This window comes from Anomaloglossus baeobatrachus, chromosome 1 (assembly GCF_048569485.1).
Source record: "Anomaloglossus baeobatrachus isolate aAnoBae1 chromosome 1, aAnoBae1.hap1, whole genome shotgun sequence".
Lineage (NCBI taxonomy): Eukaryota > Metazoa > Chordata > Amphibia > Anura > Aromobatidae > Anomaloglossus > Anomaloglossus baeobatrachus.
The window spans coordinates 259,891,696-259,908,609 of NC_134353.1; the positions used below are offsets into that span (position 1 = coordinate 259,891,696).

A 16,914-nucleotide genomic window follows, 5' to 3' on the forward strand; every position below is an offset into this window, starting at 1 on the left:
CATCCTCACCTTGCACCTCAAATATCATAGATCTGAAACTTTGTGATGCTGCAATTGGCAATTTTCCATGTGGGCAATTTTCCGTGTGGGCAATTTTCCGTGTGGGCAATTTTCCATGTGGGCAATTTTCCGTGTGGGCAATTTTCATGTGAGCAATTTTCCTGTGGGCAATTTTCCTGTGGGCATTTTTCAGGGAACCCCACAGACAGAGATTGACTGACATTGACAGACTGAAAAGACCTGCATTTTGTTTGTTAAAAAGCATGCGCAACGCAATAAAAATGCAGCCCAAGTGCATTTTGACTCACATCATTGATTTCAATGGGTGGAGAACGCAGCTACAACGCACAAAAGAAGTGACATGCTGCTTTTTTTTCCGCAGCGATTTTGGGCATCCAAAACGCTGTGTTTACAAACGCAGCGTGTGCATTGATTTTTCGACTTTCTCATAGACTTTGCTGGGGAAGCTGAACGCATGCAATTTGGCACTGAAAACGCAGCGTGCGCACATAGTGTTTTGCTTGTTGGGTGATTGCTGTCCTGTAGAACTCTTGTTTCCCTGTCAGCCAGTGTACATGGATCAGTAGGGGACAGGACATATGGCTGAAGGGTCACATTCTGATATTTGCTCTGGGTTTCCTGTGTGCGCCTCCTGGGATTAGTTTCTGATATTTCTGACACACGACTCTTGCAGATTTTCCATAATTAACCCTTCCTCGGCGTCTCCCAGGAAGGCTCTGTCGCCTGTATGTACATAGACATAGCCGGCAGACTCCCCGCACGGAGCCCGGTGCTGAGGTCACGTAACAGCCGAGCTGCGCCCCCTGGTGGCGGCGGCGGAGAGTACAGCTGTGAGGAGCGGAGGGAGGCGGCTCTGAAGTGGCAGGAGGAAGTGCAGCGCCTCGTCCCCACGGTCACGGCGGCGTGTTGTGGCTGGGAACTTGTGCTATGAGCCCGGTGCCCCTGTCTGAACGATGCCGTTACTCGCGGAGCTGTGCAGGAGACTTCCTCTGGCTGCTGGTTACCAGGTGAGACTCGCAGGATCCTAAAGTCCCACTATGGCTGCACTCACTTTCCTTAGTTTCCTTCTGCTCCATGAATACTTTGTGCATTCTCTGTATTACTGCCGCCCATATCTGTACTGTGGGCACAGCGTTTACTCCCTGCCTGGCATCCATTGGTGCCCGTCCAGGCAGGCATCCCTGTACACTGTGTATCCTCCCTGCAGCCCCATTACATGACTCATGCAGGAATTGCAGCTACTGGTCTGTGACTGATATCTACTGATCATGGATGGTCAGGAGACAGAAGCTGCCATCTGTAGTGCATACAGCTTCCTCCTGTAGTGTATACAGCTCCCTCCTGTAGTGTATACAGCTCCCTCCTGTAGTGTATACAGCTCCCTCCTGTAGTGTATACAGCTCCCTCCTGTAGTGTATACAGCTCCCTCCTGTAGTGTATACAGCTCCCTCCTGTAGTGTACACAGCTCCCTCCTATAGTGTATACAGCTCCCTCCTGTAGTGTATACAGCTCCCTCCTGTAGTGTATACAGCTCCCTCCTGTAGTGTATACAGCTCCCTCCTGTAGTGTATACAGCTCCCTCCTGTAGTGTATACAGCTCCCTCCTGTAGTGTATACAGCTCCCTCCTGTAGTGTATACAGCTCCCTCCTGTAGTGTATACAGCTCCCTCCTGTAGTGTACACAGCTCCCTCCTATAGTGTGTCCTGTACACAGCTCCCTCCTGTAGTGTGTGTCCTGTACACAGCTCCCTCCTGTAGTGTGTGTCCTGTACACAGCTCCCTCCTGTAGTGTGTGTCCTGTACACAGCTCCCTCCTGTAGTGTGTGTCCTGTGCACAGCTCCCTCCTGTAGTGTGTGTCCTGTGCACGGCTCCCTCCTGTAGTGTGTGTCCTGTGCACGGCTCCCTCCTGTAGTGTGTGTCCTGTGCACGGCTCCCTCCTGTAGTGTGTGTCCTGTGCACGGCTCCCTCCTGTAGTGTGTGTCCTGTGCACGGCTCCCTCCTGTAGTGTGTGTCCTGTGCACGGCTCCCTCCTGTAGTGTGTGTCCTGTACACGGCTCCCTCCTGTAGTGTGTGTGTGTCCTGTACACGGCTCCCTCCTGTAGTGTGTGTGTGTCCTGTACACGGCTCCCTCCTGTAGTGTGTGTCCTGTACACGGCTCCCTCCTGTAGTGTGTGTCCTGTGCACGGCTCCCTCCTGTAGTGTGTGTGTCCTGTGCACGGCTCCCTCCTGTAGTGTGTGTCCTGTACACGGCTCCCTCCTGTAGTGTGTGTCCTGTGCACGGCTCCCTCCTGTAGTGTGTGTCCTGTGCACGGCTCCCTCCTGTAGTGTGTGTCCTGTGCACGGCTCCCTACTGTAGTGTGTGTGTGTCCTGTGCACGGCTCCCTCCTGTAGTGTGTGTCCTGTGCACGGCTCCCTCCTGTAGTGTGTGTCCTGTGCACGGCTCCCTCCTGTAGTGTGTGTCCTGTGCACGGCTCCCTACTGTAGTGTGTGTGTGTCCTGTGCACGGCTCCCTCCTGTAGTGTGTGTCCTGTGCACGGCTCCCTCCTGTAGTGTGTGTGTCCTGTACACGGCTCCCTCCTGTAGTGTGTGTGTGTGTCCTGTGCACGGCTCCCTCCTGTAGTGTGTGTGTGTCCTGTGCACGGCTCCCTCCTGTAGTGTGTGTGTGTCCTGTGCACGGCTCCCTCCTGTAGTGTGTGTCCTGTACACGGCTCCCTCCTGTAGTGTGTGTGTCCTGTACACGGCTCCCTCCTGTAGTGTGTGTGTCCTGTGCACGGCTCCCTCCTGTAGTGTGTGTGTCCTGTGCACGGCTCCCTCCTGTAGTGTGTGTGTCCTGTGCACGGCTCCCTCCTGTAGTGTGTGTGTCCTGTACACGGCTCCCTCCTGTAGTGTGTGTGTGTGTCCTGTGCACGGCTCCCTCCTGTAGTGTGTGTCCTGTACACGGCTCCCTCCTGTAGTGTGTGTCCTGTGCACGGCTCCCTCCTGTAGTGTGTGTCCTGTGCACGGCTCCCTCCTGTAGTGTGTGTCCTGTACACGGCTCCCTCCTGTAGTGTGTGTCCTGTGCACGGCTCCCTCCTGTAGTGTGTGTGTCCTGTGCACGGCTCCCTCCTGTAGTGTGTGTCCTGTACACGGCTCCCTCCTGTAGTGTGTGTCCTGTGCACGGCTCCCTCCTGTAGTGTGTGTCCTGTGCACGGCTCCCTCCTGTAGTGTGTGTCCTGTGCACGGCTCCCTACTGTAGTGTGTGTGTGTCCTGTGCACGGCTCCCTCCTGTAGTGTGTGTCCTGTGCACGGCTCCCTCCTGTAGTGTGTGTGTCCTGTACACGGCTCCCTCCTGTAGTGTGTGTGTGTGTCCTGTGCACGGCTCCCTCCTGTAGTGTGTGTGTGTCCTGTGCACGGCTCCCTCCTGTAGTGTGTGTGTGTCCTGTGCACGGCTCCCTCCTGTAGTGTGTGTCCTGTACACGGCTCCCTCCTGTAGTGTGTGTGTCCTGTACACGGCTCCCTCCTGTAGTGTGTGTGTCCTGTACACGGCTCCCTCCTGTAGTGTGTGTGTCCTGTACACGGCTCCCTCCTGTAGTGTGTGTGTCCTGTGCACGGCTCCCTCCTGTAGTGTGTGTGTCCTGTGCACGGCTCCCTCCTGTAGTGTGTGTCCTGTACACGGCTCCCTCCTGTAGTGTGTGTGTGTCCTGTGCACGGCTCCCTCCTGTAGTGTGTGTGTCCTGTACACGGCTCCCTCCTGTAGTGTGTGTGTGTGTCCTGTGCACGGCTCCCTCCTGTAGTGTGTGTGTGTCCTGTGCACGGCTCCCTCCTGTAGTGTGTGTGTGTCCTGTGCACGGCTCCCTCCTGTAGTGTGTGTGTGTCCTGTGCACGGCTCCCTCCTGTAGTGTGTGTCCTGTACACGGCTCCCTCCTGTAGTGTGTGTGTCCTGTACACGGCTCCCTCCTGTAGTGTGTGTGTCCTGTACACGGCTCCCTCCTGTAGTGTGTGTGTCCTGTACACGGCTCCCTCCTGTAGTGTGTGTGTCCTGTGCACGGCTCCCTCCTGTAGTGTGTGTGTGTCCTGTGCACGGCTCCCTCCTGTAGTGTGTGTGTGTCCTGTGCACGGCTCCCTCCTGTAGTGTGTGTGTGTCCTGTGCACGGCTCCCTCCTGTAGTGTGTGTGTGTCCTGTGCACGGCTCCCTCCTGTAGTGTGTGTGTGTCCTGTGCACGGCTCCCTCCTGTAGTGTGTGTCCTGTACACGGCTCCCTCCTGTAGTGTGTGTGTCCTGTACACGGCTCCCTCCTGTAGTGTGTGTGTCCTGTGCACGGCTCCCTCCTGTAGTGTGTGTGTGTCCTGTGCACGGCTCCCTCCTGTAGTGTGTGTGTCCTGTGCACGGCTCCCTCCTGTAGTGTGTGTGTCCTGTGCACGGCTCCCTCCTGTAGTGTGTGTGTGTCCTGTGCACGGCTCCCTCCTGTAGTGTGTGTGTGTCCTGTGCACGGCTCCCTCCTGTAGTGTGTGTCCTGTGCACGGCTCCCTCCTGTAGTGTGTGTGTGTCCTGTGCACGGCTCCCTCCTGTAGTGTGTGTGTCCTGTGCACGGCTCCCTCCTGTAGTGTGTGTGTCCTGTGCACGGCTCCCTCCTGTAGTGTGTGTGTCCTGTGCACGGCTCCCTCCTGTAGTGTGTGTCCTGTGCACGGCTCCCTCCTGTAGTGTGTGTGTGTCCTGTGCACGGCTCCCTCCTGTAGTGTGTGTGTCCTGTGCACGGCTCCCTCCTGTAGTGTGTGTGTCCTGTGCACGGCTCCCTCCTGTAGTGTGTGTCCTGTGCACGGCTCCCTCCATTGGTCCCATCACAGACCTTAGCCTCTATACATGCACTTGTTAAAGGATTGAAAGGGTTAAATCTGGACCCGATGAGCCATCTAGTTGTTTTTTAATTTGTTGTTATAACCTATTAGTAACGTATTTGCCAGGATGTAATGTGTCCATGTCGTTTCTGACAGCAGATCATCAGCAGATTACAGGAATGCTCGCAGAATATGGGCAGAGAAATAGTATAGTGATCGGGAGCAGCGGTGATTTAGGAGGGATCATTAACTTGTTTTCACTGGAGAACATCGCTATCACTGTCCACAGCATAGGGAATGAATGATGCAGCAGCAGTGGGGTATCCAACATACTGGAATAACATTGCCTCACCCTGTTGATCGGTGCGGGTCCCATCTGTCCGACCTCCCCTTTGTGATCAATAAGTTGTCACTTGTGCTAACATGTTTTCACTAAATACACTTATCTACAAGATGTGTGATTATACATGTGTGATTGCTGGAGGTCTGACCGCTAGGACGCTCAATGATCACAGGTATCATGGTCCTCTTTAAATGGAGCGAGGCTTTTTATTTTATGCTGCCCTGTGGAACTATAAAGAAATTGTCCCATCAAATTTTAATTCCGTACCTATGTTACGATGTGTCCATGCATTAAAATCCTCACTGATGGCCGTCTTCTCCGCTCCCACGTCCACACTCCTCTTCTTTGCGTTTGGTAAAGTAAGGCTATGTGCGCACACTGCAGATTTGTTTCTCCAGCAAAAAACGCACCCTCTGGCCGAAAAACGCATGTGTTTTTAACTAATTTTTCCCTGCGTTTTTGATCCTGTGTTTAACATTATCAAAGGCAAAACAGGGAAAAATGTAGGAACCTGCAGAAAAGAAGTGACATGCTGCTTCTTTTTGCTGCAGAAAATCTGCAGCAAAACCTGCAAGGAAAAAAGAAGCAACGTGCGCACAGCATTTCGGATTTCTCCTAGACTTTGCTGGGGAAGGACTGCATGAAGCTTATGAACACAAACTGCACCAATTCTGCACCAAAAACGCAGCAAAAAAAGTAGTGTGCGCACAGGGCCTAACCGTTGTGTGGTGAAGCACTACGCCGTACAATGGACACCTGTGCGGCCTCAGAACCAAGCTACACTGAAAAAGTAATTTTGGTTCATACATAAACCCCCTGTGTGATCCAATTAGTCTGTGCTGTGGGCCGAAGAGAACCGGAATGGAGCTGGAAACCGGGGAAGATGGCAATCAGTAAGTATTTTAATGCACTTACAGATCATAAGGTAGGTATTTAGAACAGAATATGAATGAAAATTTTAATTGACATCTCTAGTATGAAATTATCCAGTAGATGTGGACAACAAGTCCATGGAACTAAGAGAAAGTGCTGAACACAGCCTTAGGACTTTTGGAACTCCACTTCAGCGGCTTTGGGACTCTGCTCTGGTGGCTTTGGGACTCTGCTCTGGTGGCTTTGGGACTCTGCTCTGGGGGCTTTGGGACTCTGCTCTGGGGGCTTTGGGACTCTGCTCTGGGGGCTTTGGGACTCCGCTTTGGGGGCTTTGGGACTCCGCTCTGGGGGCTTTGGGACTCCGCTCTGGGGGCTTTGGGACTCCGCTCTGGGGGCTTTGGGACTCCGCTCTGGGGGCTTTGGGACTCCGCTCTGGGGGCTTTGGGACTCCGCTCTGGGGGCTTTGGGACTCCGCTCTGGGGGCTTTGGGACTCCGCTCTGGGGGCTTTGGGACTCCGCTCTGGGGGCTTTGGGACTCCGCTCTGGGGGCTTTGGGACTCCGCTCTGGGGGCTTTGGGACTCCGCTCTGGGGGCTTTGGGACTCTGCTATCCAGATCGAGGGTCATAGTGGCCGACTAGCAATTTGTTCATCACTTATAACAAATGTATTTAGTGGAGTAAAAATCAAGATAGCTTAGGAAAGCAAGCAATGCTCCTACAACCAGTCCCACATAGCAATTTTTTTTAAATCTAGGATAACGACTTGATCTTCACCATGACAGACATCCTTCATATAGATGATGATGGTGATACCAGTACTTTGTAACTGCAAATAGAGGGGTGTAGATAAGTGGTGCTCAATTGCACAGCCACTAGGTAAAAAATCTAGTTTTGTTACATTATATATTTGTAGTTTCTTCATATTATGTACAATGTGAACAGCTGAAATTCTTGATATTAGATGATTCTGGCAGGCATTCTCACAATACCATTATATTAAGTGGCTGTAAAACTTCCACCACTATTATAGATAATGAAATATTTTATTATAGTGCCATTTAAAGTAGGCTAATTTTCCACGAGATGCAACACAAGTATTGGGACACTGACACATTACACCTATAGGTGCTTTTGACATCAACAAAAGTGAGTACACCCTTTACAATTTTGAAAATCATATATCTTTTCATGGGACAACACTGAAGATATGACACTTGTATTGTTAAAAAGACTCTGGGATAGCAGGAAACCAGAGCTCCTAAGCTGACCCTCAAGCTAGGGGGCCCTATGCCCTAACCCCAGGAATACTTCTAATGGGGGAGAGGCTTGAGTCTCCTTCCTGGCCCTGCTCCTTTCCTGACCTTATTCCCTTTCCCCCTTCCCTAGGGAGGGAGGGATGGGACGGGAAAGGAGTGTGTTGAAAACCACAGATATAGACTGACAGAGGTAACCAAAATTCTGTCACTCAGCATGTATACACAGAGGTATAAGACAATGAGAGATTAGGAGGAAAACAAGATCAGGAAGGAAGCAACAAGACAACAGGGGTAAACTCCACAACCGATCCAAGCAAAAAGCAACCCTTTCACCGGAAAGTCTGGGACACCACACCTCAGACCTGCTTCTTGAGTGACAACAGCTGAGGAGCAGATAATATCTGCGGGGGTATTCATAGTTATCTCCTCCTCCTGTTAGAATTAGCATAAGTATTATACAAATGATGTAACCTTTCACTTCCAGGACCTGTGGTGCGGTCATACCCATGTGACCAGAAGGGGCAGGGCCTCGGCCAACAAAGCTGGTATCAGGAAGCAACATTTTCCTATTGGCTGAGGCCCCGCCCCTTCTAGTCACATGGTTATGACCTCACCACAGCTCCCAGATATTATCTGATCCTCAGCTGCTGTCACTCAAGCAGCTGCCGATTTTATAAACTTTACTTTCTTGGATTTCAAAGCCTATATATCCGAGCTGACCACTACAGGTATGTATAGACTCAGCCTGAATAGCACTGGCTTTAGCTTATACTGTATATGAAAATCCTGGTGATTGCTTCCCTTTAAAGTGTCATGTCTCAATGTGGTCCCATGAAGGAATATCATGATATTTTAAAAAAATGTGAGGGGTGTATTAAATTTTGTGATAGGAAGTGTGTGTGAGTGTGATATCTGCAACAATTAATTTGCATAGCCAAAGAATTTCTTTACAAACTGTCAAACTGTCACAGGGAAGCTGATCTTCATGCTCGTCTTCCTCATCGGGGGTCTCTACCTGGCTGTAGTTCGTCGTCGTAACCAACCTAAGTGGGCAGATCCTCACATTCTGTGGTGACTGGCACGTTGGAGAGGTGTTCTCTTCATGGATAAAGGCCCCGTCACACAGAGATAAATCTTTGGCAGATCTGTGGTTGCAGTGAAATCATGGACATATTGTTCCATTTGTACACAGCCACAAACCTGGCACTGATTGTCCACAATTTCACTGCAACCACAGATCTGCCGCAGATTTATCTCTGTGTGTGACAGGGCCTTTATTCCCGCTTTTCACTGTACAAAGCAGATGGCAGAGTGCATGTATGGTGTTGTGTGGGTGAGCAGTTTGCTCGTGTCAACGTTGTGAATGGAGTGGCCCATTGTGGTGGTGGGGTTGTGGTATGGGCAGGTATATGTTATGGACAATGTGGACAAGGAACACAGGTGTATTTGATTGATGCCATTTTGAATATACAGAGATGTGACGAGATCCTGAGGCCATTGTTGTGCCATTCATCCACGACCATTACCTCATGTTGCACGACCCCATGTTGCAAGGATCTGTGCACAATTCCTGGAAGCTGAAAACATCCCAGTTCTTGCATGGCCAGCATAGTCACCGGCCATGTCTCCCATTGAGCACGTTTGAGTTCCTCTGGATCGGAGTATACAACAGCGTGTTCAGGTTCCTGCCAATATCCAGCAACTTTGCAGCCATTGCAGAATAGACTAAATTCCACAGGTCCCAATCAACAACCTGATCAACTCTATGTAAAGGAGATGTGTTACACTGGGTGAGGCAAATGGGGGGCACACCACTTACTGAGGGTTTTTCTGACCCTCCTAAGTACTGTAAAACTGCACATTTTAGAAGGGCCTTTGATTGTGGCCAGCCTAAGGCACACCTGTGAAATAACCAATCTGTCTAATCAGCACGCTGCCAAACGTGAGGTGCATGGATTATCTTGGAGAAATGCTCAATAACAGATTTAGACAAATTTGTGAACAATATTTGGGAGAAAAAGCCATTTTTTTGTACATAGAAAAGTCTTTGAGTTCATGAAAAATGGGAAAGTGTCCAGGTAAAACCAGTGATTGTCTGTGGGGACACTGATTGTCACCACTTTGACAGCAAAATAATGACTGACACACTGATTTCATGTGCCTATGATATAGTCCTTGTGCTCTTTTGTCAGACTGCTGTCATATGAAATGCTGTCTAAATGCCGCTAGCCACAAACTGGCCAAACTGGATTAGTAAACGTCCCCTGTACATGAACTGGATTGTGTGAATTTTGCGCGTATTTGTCCTTATCTAGGTGTGACCATGCTGCTGTTACTCCGCAGGCTCACACATACCGTCTTGTGTACATTGGTTATTCTTCCCTTGAGAATACTATACTTATTCGCTCTCATTATGTATATACAGTGTTATCGGGTGCGGCAGCTTTCTAGCCCGCATTTGTATTCTGCACAGTCCTGACCACAGTAATCTGCTGACAATTCACTGAAGCTGAATAGAGGGAATTACGTGTGCAGGATTTCTGCCGTCTGTGAGGGGAGCATGCAAATACAGCCATTATCCCCCATTTATCTTTTAGATTGGATACTCTACATTGTGTTTTAGCTTTTTTGGATGTTAAAGGGAATGCTCTATAAATGTTTAGCGTACAGGAGCCTTCGCATGCCTTTTATTTGCTGAATCTCTGAATTTCAGTGATGTTTTGGTGTTTCTGCTGTGTTTGCAATAAAATCCAGACATTTTCTGATCGTCAGCACGGAAATAGTAAGTGTGAGGCCGGTTTCAGACGTCCGTGTTTAATCAGGTAAAAGCCACACGCATGGTTATGGTCATACGTGTGACATCTGTGTTTGCATATGTGTCACACGTACCAGAGAAAACACCTGTCGTGGAAATAAAAAGATTTTTTATATTCACCTGTATCCAGCACTGTTGTCTCCGGCTCTGCTGCCTCCTGCTTCTGACCGCCGCTCATTATATTCATTGATTATTCACCTCCTTGAAGAGCTGGAAGCCGGAGCATCGTGGGGACAGGTGAGTATCCAGCAAGCAGTGTGTGTGCAGTGACATCCAGGAGGTCATTAGAGTTCCCATGAACTATGATGACGCACTACAGCGGGTGTCACCATGGTGACTTCACAGGTTCATCAGAGTTCATTGGGAACTCTGATAACCTCCTGGACGTCACTGCACGCACTGTTTGCTTGCTGAATGCTCACCTGTCACCGGCGATGGCAATGCTGTCCCCATGATGCTCCGGCTTCCAGGTCCTCACCACACACACACTCTGCTGGATACTCGCCTGTCCCCAGCGAAGCGGTCCCAGTTACTGAAGTCCCCAGCGCTGCTCCTGCTTCTAGCTCCTCAGTGCAGTGAATATTCAGTGAGTATAATGAGTGGCGGTCAGAAGCAGGAGGCAGCAGAGCTGAAGACAGCATTGCTGGATACAGGTGAATATAGAAAATCTTTTTATTTCAAAGACCCGTGTTTTCTCCGGTACATGTCACACTGATATCACACGGATCACATCAGTGTACGATCCGTGTGACACCCGTGCTGCCGGAGGAAAAAGGACATGTCTCTGTGTGCGGGCGGGGTCATGAGGTCACACGGTCTGTGTGAAAACACGGACGGGTGAGTAACAGTATAGAATAACATGGGTATGTGTGGCATCTGTGTTAAAAACGGATGTCACACATACCTAAAACACAGATGTCTGAAACTGGCCTAAGACAAACTGTGCTGGCTTTACTTACAGTTTGTGGTTTTCCTCCAGTAAAGGGGGCTTTACACGCTGCGATATCGCTAATGCTATGTTGTTGGGGTCACGGAATTTGTGACGCACATCCGGCCGTATTAGCGATGCCGTTGCATGTGACACCTATGAGCGATTGTGCATCGTCGCAAAAACGTGCAAAATCGCTCATCGGTGACATGGGGGTCCATTCTCGAATATCGTTGCTGCTGCAGTAACGATGTAGTTCGTCGTTCCTGGGACAGCACACATCAGTACGTGTGACACCGCAGGAAGGAGGAAGCTCTCCTTACCTGCCTCCCGGCCGCAATGAGGAAGGAAGGAGGTGGGCGGGATGTTACGTCCCGCTCATCTCCACCCCTCCGCTTCTATTGGGCGGCGGTTCAGTGACGCTGCTGTGACGTCGCTGTGACGCTGAACGAACCGCCCCCTTAGAAAGGAGGCGGTTCGCCGGTCACAGCGACGTCGCCGGGCAGGTAAGTACGTGTGACGGGTCTGGGCGATGTTGTGCGGCACGGGCAGCGATTTGCACAACAGATGGGGGCGGGTACCCACGCTAGCGATATCGGTACCGATATCGCAGCGTGTAAAGTGGCCGAAAGTCTCTGTTGATCTCCCCCAGGGTGTGTGTGTGTGTGTGTGTGTGTGTGTGTGTGTCTTTTTACAAGGATTTTGTTGGGATTCTGCTCTAGAATCCAAATTACTAACCGCTTCAAATACTTCTTTGAACAAGTCACCTATTAATTTCAATGGGGAATGGTAAAATAAAAAAACACATGGATAAAATGGCACCACTTGCACTATAGGCTGTTTTCCTATTGAAAATTACTAAGGTTTGCATATTTTCCGCCCGTATATTGTGGAAGGACAGATGTCAGTGAAATGTAATGCTAGCAATGTGGATGAGATTTTTCCAATCCGATTCACACTTTACTTTTGTTTTCAGGCAGAAAATTGACTTGTTCTGTGAATCTTCCAATTCATAGCATATCAAGTTCGTTTTTTTGTTTCTTTTTTTATTTCATACATGGACATGAATGAGGTGGCTGAAAACGGCAACAGAACACCGTAGAGTTGGCATATTTGCATACTTTTTTTTTTTTTTGGATCACAAAAATGTATGTGGAGATGGCCTAAGGCCATGTGCACACATTGTGTATTCGGTGACTTTTTATCTCAGTATTTGTAGCCAAAACCAGGAGTGGGTGATAAATCCAGAAGTGGTGCCGTGTTTCTATTATTCTTTTCCACTGATTGTTCCTCTCCTGGTTTTGTGATTACAAATCAGAGGAAAAGTATACTAGACACACGGCACCACTTCTGCTTTTTTACCCACTCCTGGTTTTGGCTACAAATACAGAGGTAAAAAACTCACCAAATACTGAATGTGTGCACGTTACACTGTACTTATTACAGCAGTCTGATCCTGAATCACTGTCAAAACCATAAACCTTAATTCAGCAATATCTACCATGTAATTCTAGACATATGTACTGACTTTGTCTTCCTGCAGTGTGTAGATTTACCAGATCTTTGTAGATCACCAATTGTTCAATCACAATATTGGGAACGCCCCGCCGGTAATGTCTCTCTGAAAACATGGTCATGTGAATGATGCAGTGTGAGCACTGTTGGCGTAAAAAATACGCAGCATAGGCCAATGCTTTTATTTTTATTTTGTTTTGTTTTTTTGTTTTTTTTTATAAAAGACTGAATCTCGGCTTGAGAAAAATCTCAGCATGTTCTAGTCTTTGTAATTTAGAGAAGACTTACCTATTCAATTCTATCGGTCTGCAAAAGAATCAGATTACACGTGGATCATCCATATACTATACCTCATCCAATTTTTACAACACATTGCAATTCTTAACATAGGGAATAAGGATCAGCGAACCCGAACTGTAATGTTCAGAGTTGGTAACGAACACCGGGTGTCAGATCCAAACACAGACTTTTACCTGTACGTCCGTATTCCTGTTTGGCTTTCTTAGCCAAATAAAACTGTCCCCCCGTTTTTGATAACTAGCCAAAGTAAAGCGGACACCTAGGGCCTGCTATTATCACGGTGGGAAGAACCATGATTATTGGCTCTCCCCAATCAAAAAAATATCAGCTTACAGCCACCCCAGACTTGGCACATCACAATAGATGCGTAAATTCTGCTGCGTTACCCAGCTCTTCCCGATTGCCCTGGTGCTTTGGCAATCGGGGTAATATATGGGGTTGAAGATAGCTGTGATTTGTCAAATATCACAGCTGCCATTAAGCCCTTGGTTAGTAATGAAGATGCTATGTGACCCCCCCCACCCCCATTAGCAACCTGTAAGTAAAAAGAAACCACAAACACAGAAAAATCCTTTATTTGAAATAAAAAACAAACACCCTGTTTCACCCATTTATTAACCCCCAAAACACCCCCGCAGGGCTGACGTAATCAAGTAATCCAACGATGTTCCACAATGATCCTTGGCTCTGCTACATCCGGAGGCTGCAGTGCGCAGTGACATTAGAGAACATGACCGGTCACTGCAGCCCCCGGCACATACTGAGGGCAGCAGGGGAGTCCCCGGCTGTGATGACAGGTCAGCGAAGTTCACAGCTGTCGGTTCCCACGGTACTAATTGTGACCGCAGGTGAACTCCCTGCCAGTGTTCTTTCGCCGTATTACTCAGTCCGGCAGCGAGTGCCGGAAGCTATGACAATTTTTTTTTTTTATGATCGTTTGAACATTTTGTAAAGAAATACTTTTGTTTGTGGGATAATCACAATGTGCAGCAACTACTACCCCCCTACGCCTCCCAGACAGCTTTCTGTTGTCTTTCATTGGCATGTAAATCCACTTCGTTGTATTATAAAGCCCTAGCTGCCTTCCACTACTACAAAGCCTGTGTGATTGGCAGTCTACTGTAGATTCTGTTCATGGACTATGGATATATGAAATCCTCTTGTAATAGCCCTTTAATAACTGGCATGTTTTTGACGTATGAAGGGTTATCAGGGCTGGGCAAAATGCTGTTCCAGTCCTGCCCGTGGACTGAGACAGCTGAAGGGATAAAACCCCAGTGGATCACAGGTCTCACTGTGCCCTCCTCCACCTGCCCAGCCACCGCAGCTGCCCAATGTCACTGCTGGAGGCTTTACGGGGCTTATGCTGTATATAGGCTATGTGGGGCTCATGTTGTGCATATAGTGAGGGTTCATTAGAGAGGCAATGCGGGCTCACACTGCATATAAAGGAGCTATGTGGGGGTCTTACTGTATATAAGGGGCTATGTGAAGGGCTCATATTGTGCATATAGGGGTCTGTGTGTGGGCTCACAGTATATAGAGGGGCTATGTAATGGGCTCATTCTCTATGTGGGCTCATACGGGGATGTCAGCATACCTAATTCTGCTCAATATTAAAATGAATCCGTCACCAGGTTCTTGCTACTTCATCTAAGAGCAGCATAATATAGGCAAAGAAATTCTGAAACTAACCATGTTTAACTTAGATTACAGCATGCAGCTGTTCTGACTTTATCTCAGAATTGAGTGTAGCAGAGCTGGGAGCTGTCCTGCCAACACTAGGCTCTCTATAGAGATTGTGCATTGACTGTGAGGTGTCAGTCATGGTAGGGGCCGAGATAGTTGTCTGCTCTGCACAGAGGAGTCACACCAATGTTAAGGCCCCTTTACACACTGCAACATCGCAAACGACATCGCTGTAACGTCACCGGTTTTGTGATGTAATAGCGACCTCCCCAGCAACATTGCAGTGTGTGAAACACATCAGCGACCTGGCCCCTGCTGTGAAGTTGCTGATCGCTACAAATCGTTCAGGACCATTCCTTGGTCCTTTGTTTCCCGCTGTGCAGCAAAGTCTCAGTGTGTAAAGGGGACTTTACAGCGACTTTGTTAGCAACTTCCCTTTCAAAAAGCTGCTTTACCTGCAACACACATCCGTTTAAAACGTGCGTGTTTGGTCCGTTTCCGTACATACCGGAGATACGACCAAACATGCACATATTTTTTTTATGTTTAAAGGCACACGTGCGTGTTATTTGATCTTCCGAGAAATGTCCGTGTGTGATGCAAAATGTCGTTACTACATGTCGGAAGACAGAGTAGCGGGATGAGAATGAACTCGGGTGAACTTCACCCGACTTCATTGTCATGCCGCGGCTCTGTCTGTGTGCCGTGTACTGATTAGCGGTCACCTGTGAAGGATTCACCGGTGACCGCTAATCCCCCGAATGACTGAAGTGTTCCCCCCTCTCTCATACTCACCGATCCCCCGATCACCGGCGCTGCACGGCGTTCACACTGTTCCGGCGGCTTTTTCTAATTTGAAAAAGCCGGCCGCTCATTAAACAATCTCGTATTCCCTGCTTTCCCCGCCCATCGGCGCCTATGATTGGTTGCAGTCAGACACGCCCCCACGCTGAGTGATAGGTGTCTCACTGCACCCAATCACAGCAGCCGGTGGGCGTGTCACTATGGAGTATAGAAATAAATAAATAATTAAAAAAAAACGGCGTGCGGTCCCCCCCAAAATTTAATACCAGCCAGATAAAGCCATACGGCTGAAGGCTGGTATTCTCAGGATGGGGAGCTCCACGTTATGGGGAGCCCCCCAGCCTAACAATATCAGTCAGCAGCCGCCCAGAATTGCCGCATACATTAGATGCGACTGTTCTGGGACAGTACCCGGCTCTTACCGATTTGCCCTGGTGCTTTGGCAAATCGGGGTAATAAGGAATTATCGGCAGCCCATAGCTGCCAATAAGTCCTAGATTAATCATGTCAGGCGTCTCCCCGAGAAACCTTCCATAATTAATCTGTAAATTACAGTAAATAAACACACGCAACTGAAAAATCCTTTATTAGAAATAAAAAACACAAACACATTCCCTGGTTCACCAATTTAATCAGCCCCAAAAAGCCCTCCATGTCCGGCGGAATCTAGGATGGTCCAGCGTCGCTTCCAGCTGTGCTGCATGGAGGTGCCCGGAGCTGCAGCAGAAGAAACCGCCGCTCCTGTCACCTCCACGCAGCAAATGAAGAGAGCCGCGTGATCAGCTGAGCTGTCACTGAGGTTACCTGGATCCAGCGGTGGATGCAGCGGTGGCCACGGGTAACCTCAGTGACAGCTCAGCTGATCGCGCTACTCACCGCCGCTCCGGTCAGCTCCACGCAGCAACTGAGGTTAGTATCGCGATCAGCTGAGCTGTCACTGAGGTTACTCGCAGCCACCGCTGCATCCACCGCTAGATCCAGGTAACCTCCGTGACAGCTCAGCCGATCACGCGGCTCTCTTCATTTGCAGCGTGGAGGTGACAGGAGCGGCGGTTTCTTCTGCAGCTCCGGTCACCTCCATGCAGCACAGCTGGAAGCGACGCTGGACCATCCTGGATTCCGCCGGACATGGAGGGCTTTTTGGGGCTGATTAAAGTGGTGAACCAGGGAATGTGTTTGTGTTTTTTATTTCTAATAAAGGATTTTTCAGTTCTGTGTGTTTATTTACTGTAATTTACAGATTAATCATGGAAGGTTTCTCGGGGACTCCTGACATGATTAATCTAGGACTTATTGGCAGCTATGGGCTGCCAATAACTCCTTATTACCCGATTTGCCAACGCACCAGGGCAAATCGGGAAGAACCGGGTACTGTCCCAGAACTGTCGCATCTAATGTATGTGGCCATTCTGGGTGGCTGCTGACTGATATTGTTAGGCTGGGGGACTCCCCATAACGTGGAGCTCCCCATCCTGAGAATACCAGCTTTCAGCCGTATGGCTTTATCTGGCTGGTATTAAATTTGGGGGGAACCGCACGCCATTTTTTTTTAAA

General features: G+C 49.1%; 1 protein-coding gene across 1 annotated transcript in view; it reads left to right on the forward strand.

The window, feature by feature from the left end:
• Window positions 1-841: 841 nt before the first annotated feature.
• Window positions 842-16,914, forward strand: part of MCUB (mitochondrial calcium uniporter dominant negative subunit beta) — a 152,494-nt gene continuing 136,421 nt past the window's right edge. Inside the window, exon 1 of the mRNA XM_075336466.1 lies at window positions 842-1,028. Coding sequence (XP_075192581.1) covers window positions 975-1,028 — 54 coding nt within the window. The 5' untranslated portion in view covers window positions 842-974. The remainder of the gene's footprint in view (window positions 1,029-16,914) is intronic.